General features: G+C 39.9%; 1 protein-coding gene across 3 annotated transcripts in view; it reads left to right on the top strand.

Moving 5' to 3' along the window:
- Positions 1 to 18,921, top strand: part of adamts6 (ADAM metallopeptidase with thrombospondin type 1 motif, 6) — a gene marked incomplete at both ends in the record, with an annotated part of 59,602 nt that overhangs the window by 23,981 nt on the left and 16,700 nt on the right. For all 3 annotated transcript variants that reach the window (XM_080509581.1, XM_080509583.1, XM_080509582.1), the window contains 7 exons: positions 748 to 855; positions 3,675 to 3,820; positions 6,761 to 6,824; positions 10,813 to 10,915; positions 12,152 to 12,285; positions 15,737 to 15,860; positions 17,272 to 17,352. In XM_080509581.1, coding sequence (XP_080365707.1) covers positions 748 to 855; positions 3,675 to 3,820; positions 6,761 to 6,824; positions 10,813 to 10,915; positions 12,152 to 12,285; positions 15,737 to 15,860; positions 17,272 to 17,352 — 760 coding nt within the window. The remainder of the gene's footprint in view (positions 1 to 747; positions 856 to 3,674; positions 3,821 to 6,760; positions 6,825 to 10,812; positions 10,916 to 12,151; positions 12,286 to 15,736; positions 15,861 to 17,271; positions 17,353 to 18,921) is intronic.

The raw sequence follows: 18,921 nt of genomic DNA, 5'->3' as shown, positions 1-18,921 counted from the left end.
TTTGAAGAGGACTCACTTTGGTTTAACTGGAAATCTAATGTTCACTGCTGCCCTTGTGGCATGTGCTCATGGTGTACTCTTACGTATTTGTGGGGCAACTGTCTACCTCCTCTTTCAGTAATCTAAATGGATTTTCTTCATGTTCTTGACCACAGAGCGATGGTGTTTACTCAGACTGCTCAGTAATACTAAAGATATCTGTCAGGCATGCAGGTCATCTTTATCTCAAGCTTGGGAGGCCGATTGCTCACTCTTGATTTCCCCTAAGCAGCCAAAGTGTGATTTCTTGAACTGATGTCATGGTCCCGTGTGGTCCTGAGGGGAACGTTAGCAACGTTAGTCATGGTGTTGATCCAGCTGACTCTTCATTTCTCATAAGAGAACATTAAGAGCAGCCGATGACCCTTGGCATGTTGCTCAAGATGCACGGTGATCCAAAGCATATGGGCTCTCTGGGTCTGATGCCTCTCAGCAGTCTGAATGTGCTCTCATCAGCTCCACTCATCCTCTGATTTTGATCTGGAATGATGCAGAAAGATGAATTTCTCTTCTGTTTGTGTTTCCTTTTTTTTTTCTTTTTTTTTTAAATCCTCGTCACAGCTGCCAGACTGCAGAAGAAAAAACACTTAAAGGAAAACCACCAAAGGCTGATGATAAATCACTCCCACCCTTATTTAACAGGCTGCTGCCCCATGGGGCTCCTGAATTGATTTATTCTGACCAACTTGCTTTTGCCTTCTTTCCTAGGAAGTGTGTAGAGAGCTCTGGTGCCTTAGCAAAAGCAATCGCTGTGTAACCAACAGTATCCCAGCTGCAGAGGGGACTCTGTGTCAGACTGGCAGCATCGAGAAGGGGGTGAGTATTCAGGACTGTCTTATTCCTTTAAAGCGAAATGAAATGTTTTTTCCACCCACAGCTGTCTGATGAAGTTGTAGCCCAGTGTGAGTTAGTTATCAAGCTTTGACATATCGTCACAATTTGTCAACAACTGAGATATCCACAATTTTGAAGATAAGTCAACAAAATATGAGTGTGTCGTGGATTTGTCATTTCATACACTTTGTATTTTAACTTTACACCAATATTTATTTAAGTTTAGGAACTTTTCCCAGCATCATTATTAGCTGTCTGACACTATTTTTTTGAGGTATTAGATTAGTCATTAAAGTCTTAGATATGCAGTTGAAATATCCAACTTCAACTGCATTGGTATTCTCATCACATGGTAAAGGTCTGAAGCTAAGCGGAAAGGATTCATTGCAGAGCTCAAAGACAAGTTGTGAGTCTGAGAGGAGATGAGATGTTGAGATTAGAGACTTTTTGGTGAGGTGTGAAACTTCAACAGCATTTCTGGGACTGGTGACTAGTTGCAGATGTCCCAGGAAATGTGCCATTGTCCAGCATAATGTACATCTCCCTGGATTTGTGCTTTTACTTAATTAATTGAATTTGTAGAATCGTGACAATGTTGAAATGTCTCAGCCTCCCCCCAGGAATCCAATTAAGGTTTTTACCTTTAAATTGACTGAATTTACTCAGCCTGTGCTCCTCTGTACAGTCCACTCTATACTTCCCTGTGGGTTTCTTACTAATGAAACGGGTTTGATGAAATGTGTTAGATGCTTCAGGGTTAATTTAAGTGCACTTATTTCACTTACGTGGTTGAGATCAATTAAACTCGAACTTTTCTTTAGAGTAGAAAGTCCTCTCAGTATCATTATAGCTTTAAAATGATCGTATTGTTCCTTATTTTGTCAACCCCCCCCCACTTTATCTTACACTTGGTGCAGCACCAGGTGCAACCATCGGCCTCTACTAATAGTACCTCACTGCTTCAGCCTCCAATCTGTTGCTTGGAGCGTGCACTCATGCAGTAAGAGCGACCACATGAGCACACACTCTCACGTAAGCAGGCAAAGCTTTAGATCATCGGGCCACTGTTGATGCCAGCCAGGTTAGAGGAGACGGTTTTAACGCGGATTACGACGGCCATTGTCACCCGATGGTCCGAGGTCTAAAAGGGAAGAATGGGAGAGTGTCACGAGCTGTCACCCGTCATTACCATTAACTCAGTGGAGCCTTTGAGGACCGGGGCCCACGGGCAGTGTCCTGGACAACACAGGGGGCCCCAGGTTGAGCCAGGGGGGCTTTGGAAGAGCTTTCGGAGCAGCTTTAGGAGAGCCGGTGGCACACCCTGTCTGCCCCTGCTGGGGGAAGGCTTCAAAGGAACATGAACGTCAGCCATTTCTCACCCAGCATGTCATATAGAGAGGCCCTTCCAACAGGATCAGGATTGCATTGGGGGAGGGAAGAGGGGCTCAAAATGACCAACGAGAGGGAGTTTTGTTTGAAATGGACTCAGGAATCTACAGTAACTTCCAAAGTTGTTCTTCTCCTGGTTTGCCTGTGCCCTCTGCCACACTGCTAATCTTGTTTTGACAGCATCCCAGGGCCTGAATGAGTTTGTCAGAAAAAGAGGACAGCGGCCAAACAAAGCCCTCACCTTGACTTCCCCGGTCTTTCGAGGTTATTAACCTACTGACACAGTTGGAGGGACAAGAGGGCCGTCACTGATCCCCTCGTCCCTCTTCAACTCTGAACAGCTTAGTGCGAGGCTTAAACACACCTTGTTGTTGTACCTTAACCTGCCGCACAGAAATATACAAAAACATCCCAAATCAAGATACAAATTTGGTCTTTTTTTTTCCTATATTTGCCTAGTTTTTTAGCCCACAAAACTCATCAATCAAACTCGAAGTCAGCACAAACATTAATCAATAATAACATCGTATTAGTTGCTTCCCTACAGTCCCATGAGTTGGAGATTCCTTTAGATGGAGCCCGGCTGACTGTCACCTTTTGCTTTCCACCATTAAATCAAGCAAGTTAAACACATTTTGAGTGGAATGATGCTAAATGCAGAAATGGCTGCAACAGTGAAGGACTGTCATAAAGTGAAGTGACTCAGTAATGTCAATATTTGGGCAAAGTTTGCTGACAGGCGTCGCCATATGCTCCAAGACATGCCAGAATACATACCGAGAGCAATGAATATCAGGGGAAAATGTTTATATTCTTTCTTCTTCTGGAAAGAGAGCAAATAAGTACATTTCTCAAAATATGCAGCATTTTATGTAACGGCAAATAAGACATAACCTGGATTACCTCAAGTATTTGTTGTGTGCATGTGTTTATGCGTTTCTGTCATTGTGGTGCCTTTAAACTGGGAGAATACTACACCTATGGGATTCTGACCCACTCAAAAATATAGGGTCTTACTACATTTTCCATGTATTTAAGGGGTAAGATGGGGTTTTAGAGTGAAAGATGCACTTAGGTTAATGGTTAGGGATAGGGTCAAGTTTAAGGTCCTGAACTTGGTTGTTATGGTGACCGGTAAGGCCCTATGTCAATGGGAAGAACATACAAAGATAGAGACACAAGTCTGTGTAGTCTACATTTCAAAATATAGATGCAAATTTATGTGAGCGCCTAAGTGCTGGAAAACCATAAAACTGACATTTAAGTATTTAGTTTTGTGAAGAGTTGTGTGTTATTGTGCCAGTCTCAGTAAGTGAAACAGGTTTTTGTTGCAACTGAAGAAATATTTTTTAAAAAACAAAGTTTTCCAACAGCACTCTCTTGTCTTTGTGTTTCTGCTCCTCGGGGGGCAGTGGTGTTACCAGGGGGAGTGCGTGGCGTTTGGTACCTGGCCTCAGAGCGTGGATGGAGGCTGGGGGCCGTGGTCGATATGGGGGGAATGCAGCAGAACCTGTGGGGGCGGTGTATCCTCCTCCATGAGGCACTGTGACAGCCCAGCGTAAGTAGGCAAAGTAAGCCACAGCAAGCTGAACACACACATCCAGGTCCTGCCTACAGGTGTGTGTGCGTGCATGTGTGTGCATGTGTGTGAGATCTTTTGTTTAGGGTGACAATTAAACTAGTTTTTTTTTATTTAAAGTAGACGTGTCTTCACAGATATTTCACTTTGAAAGTCAAACCTTTTCCTGTCATTCAGTTATGTGTGGTTTGAAACTCATGCACCATTTTGAATTGTGATAAATACTGTTTGTTTAGTACATCACAGTTTGTTCTGAGCTCTTGAACATTAGATTGGTAGGCTAACCTCCAGATTGAAACATCCCTCTATTTGTTGCTTAAATGAATGATTATAATTGGGGGAAAAAATATCCTAATAATGTTACATAGCTCTGCTTTTGCTTTTGTTTTTCATTCAGAAGCCAACAAAAGTTGTGATTTAGATCATTTTGATCCAATGTTTTGCCTTCAGTCTGTTTGACTGAAGTCAAGTTGTCAAATTGTTCAGTAAAAGCATCAAATGTAAATCTCGCGTGTGAGGTGGCAATCAGTGTTAGGCTCAGTTAAGTTTATCCTCCAGGGGCCGTCATTGTCTGCGCAAAATCTCACAAAAATCCAAGAAAGAAACGTTTCCAGAGCTAAATAAAAATGGTCGAGCCTCCCAGTAGAAAACCTGCTGAATAATCTGCAAAAGCCTTTTTAAGACCCTTTGTAAATTAAACTGAAGGTGCTTGAGAAGTGTTTGCGATAAGTTAAAACACAACCGACTCCCCAACAGATAATAGTGATGTGTACATTTATTTTAAAGCCTCCAGTGTTTTCCTGGCTAGACAAATCTTGAAGTGGCGCATGTTAAGCTGGCAAGCAGACACAATCTTCTTCCACCATTTCATTTCTTTGTTTTGGAAGATAAGTATTATGTCAAACATGGGGAGAGACAAGAGAAAGAGCCGGAGTGAACTCGGAGGGAAAAGAGGAAAAAAGGGGGAAGAGGAGAGGGGAAGGCTGCGATATAATGTGGAACACCTGTGAAAGGTGATCGCTGCTGCTCAGGCATCGGTGCAAAAGGGGAGTGAGGGAGGCAGAAATAACACAGCCAGACTAGCGTCCAACACATTCATTACGGAGGCTGTCTCATGCCTTCTTTTCTTTTTGCCGTGCAGTGGAAATAGTCCCAAAGTAAAGAGAAAAAAAACAAGGGTAGCGAAGGTGAGCGGAGAAAAGGAGACGATAGAAGAAGGGAAAACAAAGCCTTCAGAGGTGCATCAAACATGTAGTGAAGGAGTGGAAGAGGGGAGAAGCGTGAGTAGAGTTACAGACTTTTGCCTTCTCCCAAACCTAAATGTCATGTCACACTTAAAAGCTCTCAGAGCAGCTTGGATTTCATGAATGAATCACTGGCACACTGCAAAGTAGCGAATGCAGACATACACAAACACACTTTGTCTTCTGGCAGAGACCTTTTTTTTTTTTTTAGGTCTCATTTAGGCACCAACTTTGGGAGGGTTGGCTGAAGAAAGCCCCCCCCCCAAAAAAAAAAAAAAAAAAAAAACACCTGGTGAGATTCCTACAAGTTGTCTCATAACAAAACAAGGCCTTAAATAAAAAATAAAAAAATAAAAAAAAGTGGCTCAGTGACCTCTTCTTTACCAGTGACTGGCAGAGGGAATATTTCTTAACAGTTGATTTGACCTAGCATTAGCATGTCAGTGTCAGCGATCACTAACAAAGCAAGTGAAACCTTATGAACAAGTGGATTGTTCATGGCACTGCTAGTAAAGGAAATGACGTCACCGTGTTTCCAGATGAGGATGTACGTACACCTATTGCTGGCTTTGTTGTGTCTGAAGCCGCGTGACCCCCCAGAATTTGGCGGTTCAAGATAATACCACGCTACCTGTGGATCATCACAACCATCCAATAAAAAGAGTGCTTCCTTATCCCAGAACTTGTAACTCAAAATGACAGTAGCTCTGTCCGATTCTAAATAAACATGGCATAATGTATATTTATACTCAAAGTGACAGCAGCTTTTGTTGAGAAGAAATACAATATTGAACCATATGTCACTGACAATGACATTAATTTGACACCTCCAGACAACTCGATAGCAGAACTGAACATATGAGTCATTGATATTGCGAAGTTCTCTTGAAGCAACATTCAGACAGTGTTTATACAAACATGTTGCTCTTCATGCAGCCTCAACTGTGAGTCTTTGAAGTTGTTTGAATTAAAACTCAGAATTACAGACTACAAAGTGGCCGTTTTGGGTTTTGTTTTTTGTTTATTTCCAACTTCTGCAACTTCACAAGCAACTAGGAATTCTAATTTCCGAGGACAACTAGAATATACTATAATGATGGATTCCACATTCATCATTATGAAATCGCAAAACACATGAAATAGATGTTTTAAAATGTAAGTAGATCAGCGCTGCCAACCCTGACACATTGAGAGTGAGACTCCAGCAATAAACTTTAAACTCTCACTCTCATGCAACACATGCTTTTGTCTCATGCCAAGTAGTAATTTTTGGTTGAATGCTGGACTTCCTCATATACTTTAGATTTAAATATAGGATTGTTCACAGCTTTCGGGATCCTTAGACGATTACTGACATCTCCTAATTGTGGGTTTTAACTTAAGTCTATTATTACTGCCTGACACGGATTGTTTTCTACTATTGCTTACTTTTTAATGTGGCTCTTAATCACTTTTGCATGATATCAGTTTAAAAAAATGTGTTTTCGTGAAATTATTATGATATTCACACAGATTTTGACTCTGGAATTGTCACCAACTCATCACCATGCCCTTACTCTCAAGATACCAGTGATGATGTCTTTTCGTTTTTTCTATCCTAACATTGAATTCTCTGTCTAACTTAAAATGATTGCTTTCCCATTCTAAACTCATTTCATGCTGCTGTGTGTTTCAGTCCATCTGGAGGGGGCAAGTACTGTCTTGGAGAGAGGAAGCGATACAGATCGTGTAACACCGATGTAAGTGTCTGTTTCTTTGCCCCGGTTGTTTTACTTGAGCAACTTGAAAAACTGCTGAATCTCCTCTTCGCAGCTCCACATCTCTCCTACGGAACATGTTATCTTAGGAGAGGGTTTACAGGGCTGCACGTCAGCTCGCAGCGTCACGCCGCCTTTAAGCTTTCTGACATATTGTCTTCTTGGAAGCCAGCTCAGACATTGATAAAATTGCGCAGGCAGTGATTCAATATTCCCTCCGGTGACTCGGGGTTTTATTCTGCCTCTTTGTCACTTTATAGTTCCCATATTATTTGTGACATTTCGCTAAAGTCAAGCGATGATGACAGTTTCAGAATGTATTTCATTGAAAAGCAATTCACAGACCTGGAGCAATGTTTTAAACAAATATTTAACATGGCTGCAAGTGGAGACCTCTGTTCAACTATTTCTAGGTGGCCCGTTTTCAATAGGTGAAAATTGAAATACTTAGGGCCCCGGTGGACGTTTAACCACAAGTCTTAAAAATAACAGCTCGGAGCAAGAACTGAGTGTTTTCTTTGGAAAACAAATAACATCCCCAAACCACTATTTCATCACACTGACCACACTATATCCAAGGAAATGTGTGTGTGTGTGTGTGTGTGTGTGTGTGTGTGTGTGTGTGTGTGTGTGTGTGTGTGTGTGTGTGTATGTGTGTGTGTGTGTGTGTGTGTGTGTGTGTGTGTGTGTGTGTGTGTGTGTGTGTGTGTGTGTGTGTGTGTGTGTGTGTACGTGTAGAAGAAAGCACCAGATGTAGATACGATGACAAATCCTCACATCCTTTCAGGAACAGACTGATTAATTGCTTTGTGTCCTAGTTTGTTATATGTTACACTATTTTCTCAGGGATTGCAAGATACCCACCTGAGCCATGCGTAAAATAATAATCTTGAAAAGCAAGTTTTCTCAACAGAACTGGGACATAAATATCCCAAAGTTTCGACTCCAGTTGCAAATATCACTTCAATACAAAATATTTGGTACTAATTGAGATGCTTTGAATTTGTGAGAACATGAATGAATGAATAAATTTAGCATTTATAAACTTCACAATGTTGGTGACGCTCACACAAAGTTCTAAGAAAAGGTCATTTGAGTTCATTCTCTGGTATGTGTAAAAAATTGTTTAGGCCAGTTGGTATCCGCTTAAATCACAGAAATGTATACTCCACGCCACACACATGTCTTCATGCAATCGTTTTAAGCAACTGCTGGTACAATCCCAATTCTGAAAATAGTTGGAACAGTATAAAAAAAGGTGGTAAACGATACAACCAAAGACTTAATACAATTAATTTCCTAAGTATAAAAATGTCTCCACTGCATTATAAACAGGTAAAGGATAATTGTGATTAACTTGTTTACAATCAATTGCATTATATTATATACAACCATGAATGTTTGAAGATGTCAGGCCTGAAATTGGGGATTAAAATGAGTCTTCCTCAAGCTTCTCGGATGGACGAGCCTCGGTTTCTCATGGGATTGCTTTTACAGGTTGCATCATGCTTTTTGTGAAGTGATGCATGTGGTATTCCACTCTTAGAGTAGAGACACGATGTTTGACTATGCTAGTCTGGTGTCTTTAATAAGACGTTTCTTAATTTTTTTTAATGTATTTATTTTTTGCATTTTCCTGTGAGGGGTTGAGCATCATCTTCTCCTAATGCCCTCTGTCTACTCCTTCCTCCATAGTCCTCCTTTAATCTTTGCTGGCAGCTCAATCCCTGGCATAATTTCCCCCTGCATAGTTATCATCTCTCCTACATATAAGAAAAAATAAAAAAAAACTATTTCAACCTTGTTTCAACTATTTCCTCCTTCCTCCACCAAACCTTCCAGTATGAGCCAACCCTCCGATGTGCTCACTCCTAATCCTATTCATTTTGGTCACTTCCCGTTAAAACCTCAACATCCGCAGCTCCGCCACCTCCACTTCAGTCTCCTGTCTACTTGTAATTCAATGATTTGATTAACCCAGAGCACAGAAAAGTGAGGTATATAAAGAAACTCTAAACCTGCGCTGGTTGCCATTCCAGAAAGCGCTGTTTATTTTATTTTATTTTTTTACTATTTGGTACTTTGTACGCTCTATGAAGCTAATTAATAATACACAAAATGCTTACTTGCAGCTTTGATAATGTATTTCTACCTGTTTTCGTCTTCCATTTAAACACTTGCAACAATAATAATCTGTCTCTTCTGAATTGATCTGCATGTTTGATGTGCAGGTTTAAAGCTGCCATAATGGCAAAACACTTGAGTGGTAATGGAAGTGGCCTGACCTCATTGTGGAACACTTTCAGCATGTGAAATACAGTTTTGACCTGAGAGCTTTTATTTGTCCCGAGGGAGAGTGTTTTGGGGTTTCTAAGGACCTTTTCAAACCCGTTAAGTGTTTCTTCCTTCCCTTTTTTTTTTTCAAGTTTTTGTTAAGATTGAGGGGTGGGGGGCAGTATTCACACAGACACACAGGCGAGTGGCATCCCAAATATCCAGCTTCAGAGGAGCCAGGTCTGCACCAGCCTGCACTGTGGTGGACTCGTTGCCTCCTCTGGCTCTGTTTAGGTTTCTAATTACTCCGACCGAAAGAAATGCTTCATTAGCTGCCATAAATCCACACTCAAGCGATCCCTCCAAACGCAAAACACAACTGCTCAGTATGAGGACTTCCAAGAAACAAGTCTGTTTTAGTGCCTGAAAATAAAATGTGACATCTTATACGGACTGGGTCCCGTTGCTAATAATTCTGTTGTCTGTGCAAATAACTCACTAACCCAACACACAAGCATGTATATCCCCGTACTTAAAGGCCTCACTTAAGTTTTGGTCTTTACTGCCATTCGCACAGATTTTTCTCTGACTTTTTCAGATGTTTTGATGTTTTATTGTTCTATCCATCACCTTCTTTTCCTGTTAAAACCTGCGTGCGCTAACTCCGTCATTCTCAACCATGATAGATTGCACAACCTGAGTGAGCTCATTTTCATTATTATTATATTTTTTGGGATACTTAAATTTTATTGGAAAATAAAATTTTATTTCAAAAAACAACAAATGAAAACAACTGCCTTGTTTCCAGGGACACACACATTAAACATTATGGACTGCGAGTTGTCATCCCGCCCTTTATAATTTGACCATCATTACTTATAATTGTTAAAGCGTGTGGCAAAAACATTGACTGAGGAAAACAAATGAACAGCTATGGTAATGTTTAAATATTTACATACACCTTGTTTTATGCACTTAGCTATGGTCTGAGGCACCGCTGTCCATTCCTGGTTCCAGATGGCCACTGTCATCACGAACAACACTTCTGTACATCGCAAATGAAAATAGAGAAAACCTTGTTTTTGTTGTTGTCAGGCTTTCTGCAAAGCTTGGTGATAAGGTTTTTGTTTCAGCTTGAATCACATGCAGGAGAGTTTTAGTTGGATGAGTCTGATCTAAGGCTGCCTCCAGACTGCAGGTTTATTTATTGTTGTTTCTTTTTTATTACACCATATTCAAATTACATGTGGCTGTTTACATAATTACAGTAATTGGCCAGGAAATCATCATTAAAATAAAACAAACAATAAAGGAGAGTTAAACGAGTTTAAAAAATGTGGGAACTGTCATAGGTATGTCTGAACACACATACCAACTCAGCATGTATGGTATGCTTTCTTTCTTTTCTTCATCTTACATATTCTAAACGTATTGAAAGATTTGCTTTTAGTGCTGCCAGCCTTACATCTGTTGTTTTTTGATATTGTACCTGTTTCTGGCGAACCTGCTGCGAGTTCTTCCATCAGTGGCTTGTTATGAGGCCCGATAAGAGCTTGATGATGATTTTAATTAGATGTATCTGATCCAGGATTGAGAAACACGTGCCAAAAAAAAGTACTGTAACTTGTGTAAAATATGTGAAAATAGCAATATGCTCCTAACATCCAAAATTCTGTTTTCTGTTTGCAATTTGCAGGCCTGTCCTGCGGGGTCTCGTGATTTCCGAGAGAAGCAGTGTGCAGATTTTGATAACATGCCATTTCGTGGAAAGTACTACAACTGGAAGCCTTACACCGGCGGTGAGTTGTCAGAGCTGGGTTGGATCAAAGATTTGTTTGGCATATTTACTTTACAACTTCATTCAAAACTCTGGTTAAAAAACACAAAGGTGAACTTATACATTTGATCGATTTTGATTAGATGCTTCTGGTATCTGCAACATCGGGATGACTATGTAGAGTGACCAAGATTAGTGAGAATACTGTCAAACAACGTGAAACTGTTTGCAAACAGTTTGACGTACAACAACATGAGGCCACCCAAGTCAGACTTCACAATTTATGAAATGGGACCCTGTGAGCAGCACATGAATGAAGCATCGGAAAGAAATGACCCGATAATGGGGAAAACCATCCATTTAGGATTATGCAGGAAGTGAGTTCAGTCTTTAAGCCCCCTCTTGTCTTATGATCACCTATTTAACATTTGGTTTGTGTCTAGGCTAAGTTGCTTATCTTCTGTAGATCCTTTCCATCAGCTTTTTTGTCTGCGGGAGGATTTTTTGGATTCCTGGTTACTGAGCAGGCCCAGCCTCTGTTACTGATTCAACCTTGAAGATTCCACATGCAGAACTGATGTTTGATGCAGGTTCAAGAAAAAGAAAAAAAAAAATCACAGAAAAGGAGGACTGGGGTTCTGTGTTGTTTGTCCTCTCTGGAACACTTCGATATGAATGAGTCAGAATTAGCTATATTATACTTTTGGCTGAGCTTTAGGAGGACAGGCCTTGCCTCGTTCTTCCTCTCCTTGATGTCTGTAAAATATCCACTTAACTAAAAACACAAACACCTCAAAGAAACCTGATAAAGTCTGAAGCATGTAAACACAGCTTGTATTTTCTTACAGAGATGGAGGAGCTTGGGTTTGATCTTGCTCTATCAAAGGGGGTCTGTTTTGTCACATCCATCACCTTCTGGCTTTTTAAAAAACAAAATTTATGGGCTGTGAGCTGTGATGTAAAAAACAGCAGATAACCTACGTGTGGATGTCAGATTAATTGTTGTTGGCAGGTTGCGCCGTCTCCTTCAGTGTTTCAGTGAGGTCAGGTTCAGGGTTTCAAATGTGAACACCCCTGGCTTTCTTCTTCCACAGGATTATTATTGTCAACACGTCGGGAGGAGATCGTAGAGCTCGGACAACATTAGTGATTGCTGGCCTCCACGTGCTGCGAGGGCTCAGATCACGCTCTCTGTTTCATTGCTGGGTGACTTGCAGATAGTGATGCGCCCTGTGCTACTGCATGCTGTTTAATCCAGGTGGTGTGAAGCCCTGTGCACTGAACTGCTTGGCGGAGGGTTACAACTTCTACACGGAGCGCTCTCCTGCCGTCATAGATGGCACCCGATGTCAGGCCGACTCTCTGGACATTTGCATCAATGGAGAGTGTAAGGTAAGGGAGCCGTCAAATATCGGCCTAAGGCCACAGACTCACAATCGTGTAATTCAGGTGAGAATGAGAAATATGCGCATGTATGACAAAATCTGCCAACTGCACAATCAAAATATAAATTTGAGACATTGGGGCAAAGTTTCACTTTGTTTTTTTTTTCAGGAGAAGTTGCAATAATCAGATTTACAATCAAGCTAAGAATTAATCAAATATACCCAGGAACTAGAATGCAGTAAAGTTGCTAGTAGTTTATGAAATATGGATTTTTGTAAAAAAAAAATCATATGGTCAACCCCAATTGTGGCTTGCAAAAAAAGGATTTATAAACCTTTGTTAGCTGTAATGAGTAAATGCATTTCTTCTGACAGTTTAACCAAAAACAAATTTATTGGGATAATAAACGTACCTTGAGGTTTAAGGGTGTTTTTCTTTTCTTTGATGGCCTTTTTGTCCAACTAATCAGTTAGAACTGTGCAAAAATTTTAAGAAATATGTGTATTTTCTTCTGTCGGGGGCATTTTAAAAGTGTTTGTGTATTACAAAGAAATATATATTCTTATTAGAACTACATTACAAAAGTTGAGTTGAATTTAAACTGATTGCATTACATGTGTGATATCTTTAGCAGTTGTTCTGTTGTTGGTTAAATCTATATCACACAGTTGTATATATTAACTTAGCTAGGACTTGCAAAATGAATCTATTTTTGATTAATTGGTGATGTCAATTATAAAAAAAACAAGGGTCAAATTTGATAAAGATCATCAGATTGTATTTAACTCTGGAGTAGATAGGGGGCTAGAATTGATTGTTTGAAAAGTGATGGCTTGCCCCCCCCCCCCCCAAAAAAAAAAAAATAATCAGTATTCTCTTGATAATGTATATAGTTATATATAGAGAGTTTAATCTCTGATATATTGCAAAAGTATCACAAGCGAGAATGCCATGTATCTGCATGTTTTCTCATGGTATAGAAGCTGAATGAGTTCATGACTAGGTTTTCTTTCTGTGCTCCACTGAGCAAGTAAGCGTTTAATCAGGTCATAAAAGCCAGTTTCTACACAGCTTGTTTGATTCTGCCTGACACAACTGCCAAAAGTACAAAACCGCAAAGTACTCCGGTGAAGAACAATCAGGCCTTTTGAGCTGCTGATCGTAATCAAGTACCGCTCAAATATCCGCTTTTGACTCTTATCAGTGCCCTGCAGGCTAAACTGTGATTGTTTTGTAGTAAATACAACACAAAAATCATTGTTTTATTATTGAATGATGATTATATACATTTGAAAGGGTTGATTTGAAAAAACAAGGTTTTATTGAAATGAGCCAGTAGCTGCTGCTGTCTTTGTTTTCATGAGCATGAATAATTTTGTATAGCTTTGTGTGTGTCGATAAGGATTTTTTTTTGCAGCTGAAATAACTTCTTCCCTTGAGTATTTGCTTTGACTTCCACCTGACCATACAGTTTGAATCCCGTTTGGTGTAAAAACGCAGCCTCTGTGCCCGCGACATTACTCCAATTCTAATATAATAACACAACATGATGTGTGTTTTAGCGGGGAGAAAACTCCGCGAGGTGGAATATTTCCTACCAAGAGGAGCCTCACAGGTTTATTTCCACTCTGAATCCAGCTCGCCGTATTATTTCGGAGGCTGGCTCTCGCCGGGTTTGCTGCCACGCGGTGATAAATCTCTGGAACACTGTCTGCTTGGAAAACTCTCAAAAACGTTTAAAAGTGCTATGCTGTGCACATGTGGTGGGAAGGAAGGGGGAGACGGGAGTGAGCGATAGAGAAGGAAGAAACAGGGAGATCCAACAGAGTATAAGTGTCCGACAGTGTGTCATCACTAATGCTTATGGTAGTTTTCTTTTCTTTTTTTTTCTGACTTTTGGACTTAAAGTTGCTGAATTCTATTTCTCAAACTCGTTGTTTCCCTATTTTTGACAAATTTTTAAAACAGGCTGTCCTCAGGAACTCACTTCCTTTTTTGGACTACAAACAATGTTGTATTTTGTTGGGTGTTTTTAAAGTAAACATTAAATTGAAATATTGTGCAGATTTTGTTTATCATTTTGCATACATTTTGCCAGCATATGGCTAAACGAAAACCTTGGAATTCACACAACGTTTGAATGCTAAGCTTATAGTGATCAACCTCCAAAAAGAACCAGGTATTAATCTTTTGTGACAGTGAATATAGAGTGGCACTATCGCCTATTTACTATGAAGAGAATTTAGTATCTACAGTAATAACTGTAATTGAGAAAACTTCAAAACGAACTCCTTTCCCTCTAATTGCTGATTGTGTCTGGAGGGAATTCCACCACATCGATGGTCTCAAAGTGCGTCCGCATTCACACAAACAAACATGAGGAGACGGCTGCCATGCTGGTGCTCCACCTCCATTGAGAGCACTTTGTGTCGCACGGGGAGAACACGTACACGCCACAAAGAAAAGTTCAACCTGGACTTGAACCAGGGACATTCTCATGCAAGTATGTGGCCCCACTGAACCTAAATAAATACACAAAAGAATAAACAAAAACATGAGTAATATGAAACATTGCAACTCTGAGTCAGAGCATGAGAAATACAGCTCTATATGCAGCAGCTTTGAGTTGCAGCCAACAACTACTTTAATTATTGCATGCAGTGCAGCTCGTTGTCTCACTGTGCTACTGCATTTGGTTTTGATCAGTCCCGTCTCATTTGATTTTGTGCTTGTTTATGTTGTCTTATTGTCAGTAAAACAAAAAAAAAGAAAGAAAAAAAAACATCGCTTAACCCAGCAGACTATTCTCTCATTTATTTATTTAGCTGTTTGGTCCATAAAATGTCATAAATGGTCGAAAACAGTCGTCACATTTTCCCACAGATATGCCAGACGTCACTGGATGTCTCCAGTCGTCTGAAGCTGAAAACTAAAGAAAGATTCTGTGAGGAAAGGCAATACATTGCCACTCTGAAAAGGAATTAATATGTTAGTCTAAATCTGCAGGTATAGTTTCATTTGTTAGGGACTGTGTGGATGCTGAATTAATACAAAGAAAAAAATGCACATTTATTAGCAAAAACAAGCAAATAATTTTCTCAAGAATCTCCCAGATTGTGCCAGCTTTATTTTTAACAGAAAGACACTCTATAGACTGTTGGATTCATCTTACAGCTTTCAGTTGGTTGTCTTTGCTGAAACAATAATAAAGCACAATAATTAGTACATGATATCATGTCTATTTAATCAATATGAACGCCAAAGTCTTGTCGCAATGAAACCTAATAGAGCTAATAAGTGCCAGTTTTTGGTCTATTTTTAGACAAAGCCGGACTATCAACATCCCAAACTTTGTTGTTTATGCCATGATATCTTAAAGTTCTAAGCAAACGGATCCAGATTTGAGTAAAAGCAATGCTCTCTTTAATTCTTTGATTTTTGCATGTTGGCTTTGTAGCACGTGGGCTGTGACAACATCTTGGGCTCCGACGCCAAAGAAGACCGTTGTCGTGTTTGTGGAGGCGATGGCAGCACCTGCGAGGCCACAGAGGGACTCTTCAATGACTCTTTATCCAGAGGAGGTAAAACATGTGACATCCAGCATGCAATTTTTTTAAAATTTTAAATGAATCTCAGCTCGGTCATGATTAACTGTCATTGTTGTAGCCTGTAACTTAGTGTCTTCTTGTAACTAATTGGATGTTAAAAGTACAATTAACTGTTGTACATTTTAAAATGTAAAAGTTAGTCCTCGAGGAGTTAATTCTGTGGTCACTGAAACTAAAGAAGTGACTTTCAAATATTTAATTCAGCAGATGATGCATCAGTTAGTTGGAGGAAGATACTCTCCAATGGATGCGAGTGCTTTGTAAAAGAAACACAATGATGATGGCTACAAAAAAAACCCAAAAAACTGCAGACAGCATGAGGCAGCTCTTTATAAGGGAAGCTCACATTAATTCATGACTGAAAACATATGTTATACTGTAGATGTAGGCCAATGCCACTGATAGTTTGCTGTCTTTCATTTTAATGGAAAACGTTTGTATTTTTAAGTGCATTGCTACTAACTAGTACATTATCGTTTAATAAAGGCCGTGTCATTATAGTATAACATAATAACACATTACTAACACTGGTTAAACTGAATCACACTATTGGGTCACTTTTAATATTATACTTGTGTTTTAGACCAAAGCATGCATGTACTGTTTGCATTGCAGCCATAAGAGCTCCAGCAGTTGTTTGAAGACGCGTGCAACTCGTCGGTATCTATTTCAAAAGGCATTATCTTCAAGAGGTCTTAGATATTTACAGCAATGTAAAATTGTCTGAGCTGTCTCCTCAACCGAAGGGCAGTCGCTGTTCGCTTTTGGTTGTTGACCACAAGTGACACGCTCAAAAGTCGCCGGAGATAACTTCACAGAAAGCAGCGTAATCGTCTTCCTTTTTGGCAAAGCCCTTTTATTTCAAATGCCAAAACATCCCGAAAGCCAGGAAGATAATATTTCATTGAAATGCATAATTTTAGCCTTTGTCACCTACTGATGACTGCATATGTTTTTGGCTGTTTAGCATTACGCTGTCAAAATGTTGATCAAGACATATTATCGTTACCATTAATTACGTCATACAGCTAAGAAATCAGGAGCGTAGAAAAAAAAAAAGACTGGATCTTGGCTATAGCCTCAGGTCGTCTATATAGAGCAGGAGAGGGAGAGAGAAAACATATTTCTCCTTCTATGGTATGGCTGGTAAACCATCTAAAAATACTGTGTGTGCATGTGTGTGTGACTGTAAAAAAAAGGGGGGGATTGTTTTGTCCTCTTGCAGGATTGCTTTGTCCTTTTTGGGTGATTTGGTATTTATTGTATACACACTCCTACCTTACCTGATGTGCAACTTTATGCCCACTTTGTGTTGTAAAGTAGGTTATGCAGAAATCGGGAGTTTAAAGAGAAGTGTGATGTAATGTTTATTCTTGTCTTCTAGGATACATGGAGGTAGTTCACATCCCCAAAGGATCGGTTCACATTGAAATCAGAGAAATTGCCATATCAAAGAATTACATCGGTAAGTGGCAACCTTGACGTACTGTATATACAGAGTTTACACTGTTTCGGCGAGTCAAAGTCTTTCAGAGCAGTGCTATGCAGCGAGCTTATTGCACTCGTGGTGATTATTGTGATGGTATTTTACCCTGCTGAGAGCTCACTACAAGCTTATTAAAGGGCGTAAGACTCAACAGTAGTGTTCTGTGTTGCACTCACTAATAGAAATGGTCCGCCACAAACAAACTCGGATGCCTGTCACGTCCCGTGTTTGATCTGTTTAAATATCCTTTATTCATGCTGTAATAAAGTGAGTGCTCGTCATAGTTTTAGATGACAGGATTCACACCACGACTGCAGAAGCACTGCAAAAGAGGTTTTTGTTAAAGCTAAAATTGCTGCACTTCTATATTGAAACATACTTATTTACGTTAAGAAGAGCTTCACCCTTTACTTATTTATTTTTCAATACCTTAGCTAAACGTTTGGCCGTGCCACTTTCATCGCATCAAACTCCCAAACAAAAGCTTGCATGCTGTGCAGAATAGAGAACAAATGCCCTTGTGCTTCAAATGTTTCTCTTAATCCAAAAAGACTAAAGTCTGAAGAATCAAGACTAAATGTTTATTTCTTTTTTTTTTGCAAAACATCACAAAAGTATCCCAGTTCATTCTGCATCATTAAATCCATTGAATTCTTCATCTTTGGAGTCATTTTTAAACAATGAAAAGGATTAAGCACTCTCCCTCTAACAGCATTTTAAATGGTTAATTGGATTTACTTATATAACTTATTTTACTACTTGAACAGTCTAAAAGTGCTTCGTGTGATCTATCCAAATGTATGCTCTCACAAACCAAAACAGATGGGGACAGCCGCTCTCACATTTTCTTCAGTATGAAAGAGTTTGGCCTTTCCGATTCCCAAAAATGATGGTTTTACTTGTCGCTGAAGTTCTTGCTTGATCAATCGAGGCCAAAACCTCATGGAAAGTTGCTTGATGCATCCTCCCGGGTGCCATGTCCGGTTCATATTTACAAGTTGCTTCTTATTAACATTTAAAAGTCAAATCTCTAGTCAAACTAAGAAAAGCACAACTCAGTTTGTGCCGCCATGACAGAAATTACTGCTATCCATTCCTATGATTTCAACAAGGGAAGCAGCCTAGTCAGCACAATTTTGTTTGATAACAGTTAAGAAAAAAAAGTTTCAGAAGTGGTCTTTTATACCCCAGGATCAAGCCTCCATTAACTTTGGGGGGATGGCCGCCGCTTCAGCTGCCTGAAGCTCCGCCCCTGGATGAGCTGCACTTACCCCAAATCACACCCGCGTTTATTTTAGTAAACCAAATGTGACAAATATAAATATAACTTTATTTCATTATCAATCCTTCCATCTCAGTAAATCCATTAATCTGCTCCAGTGAGATGAAACCATGCCACTGCAGCCTGTTTCACATTATCTGCTCGGCTCTGCCTGCGTCAACCACATTTCCAGTCATTTTCTCGTGTCTTTGTCAACAGCGAATTAGAAGAAGGCATCATTTAATTTCCTGTTGCCAAACGCAAAGCCACAAAGCCGAGGTAGTGGA

This window comes from Blennius ocellaris (genome assembly GCF_963422515.1).
Source record: "Blennius ocellaris genome assembly, chromosome: 15".
In the NCBI taxonomy this organism is placed as follows: Eukaryota; Metazoa; Chordata; class Actinopteri; order Blenniiformes; family Blenniidae; genus Blennius; species Blennius ocellaris.
Note: the sequence above shows the minus strand (reverse complement) of the source record. Positions and strands in the feature narration are given on the sequence as shown.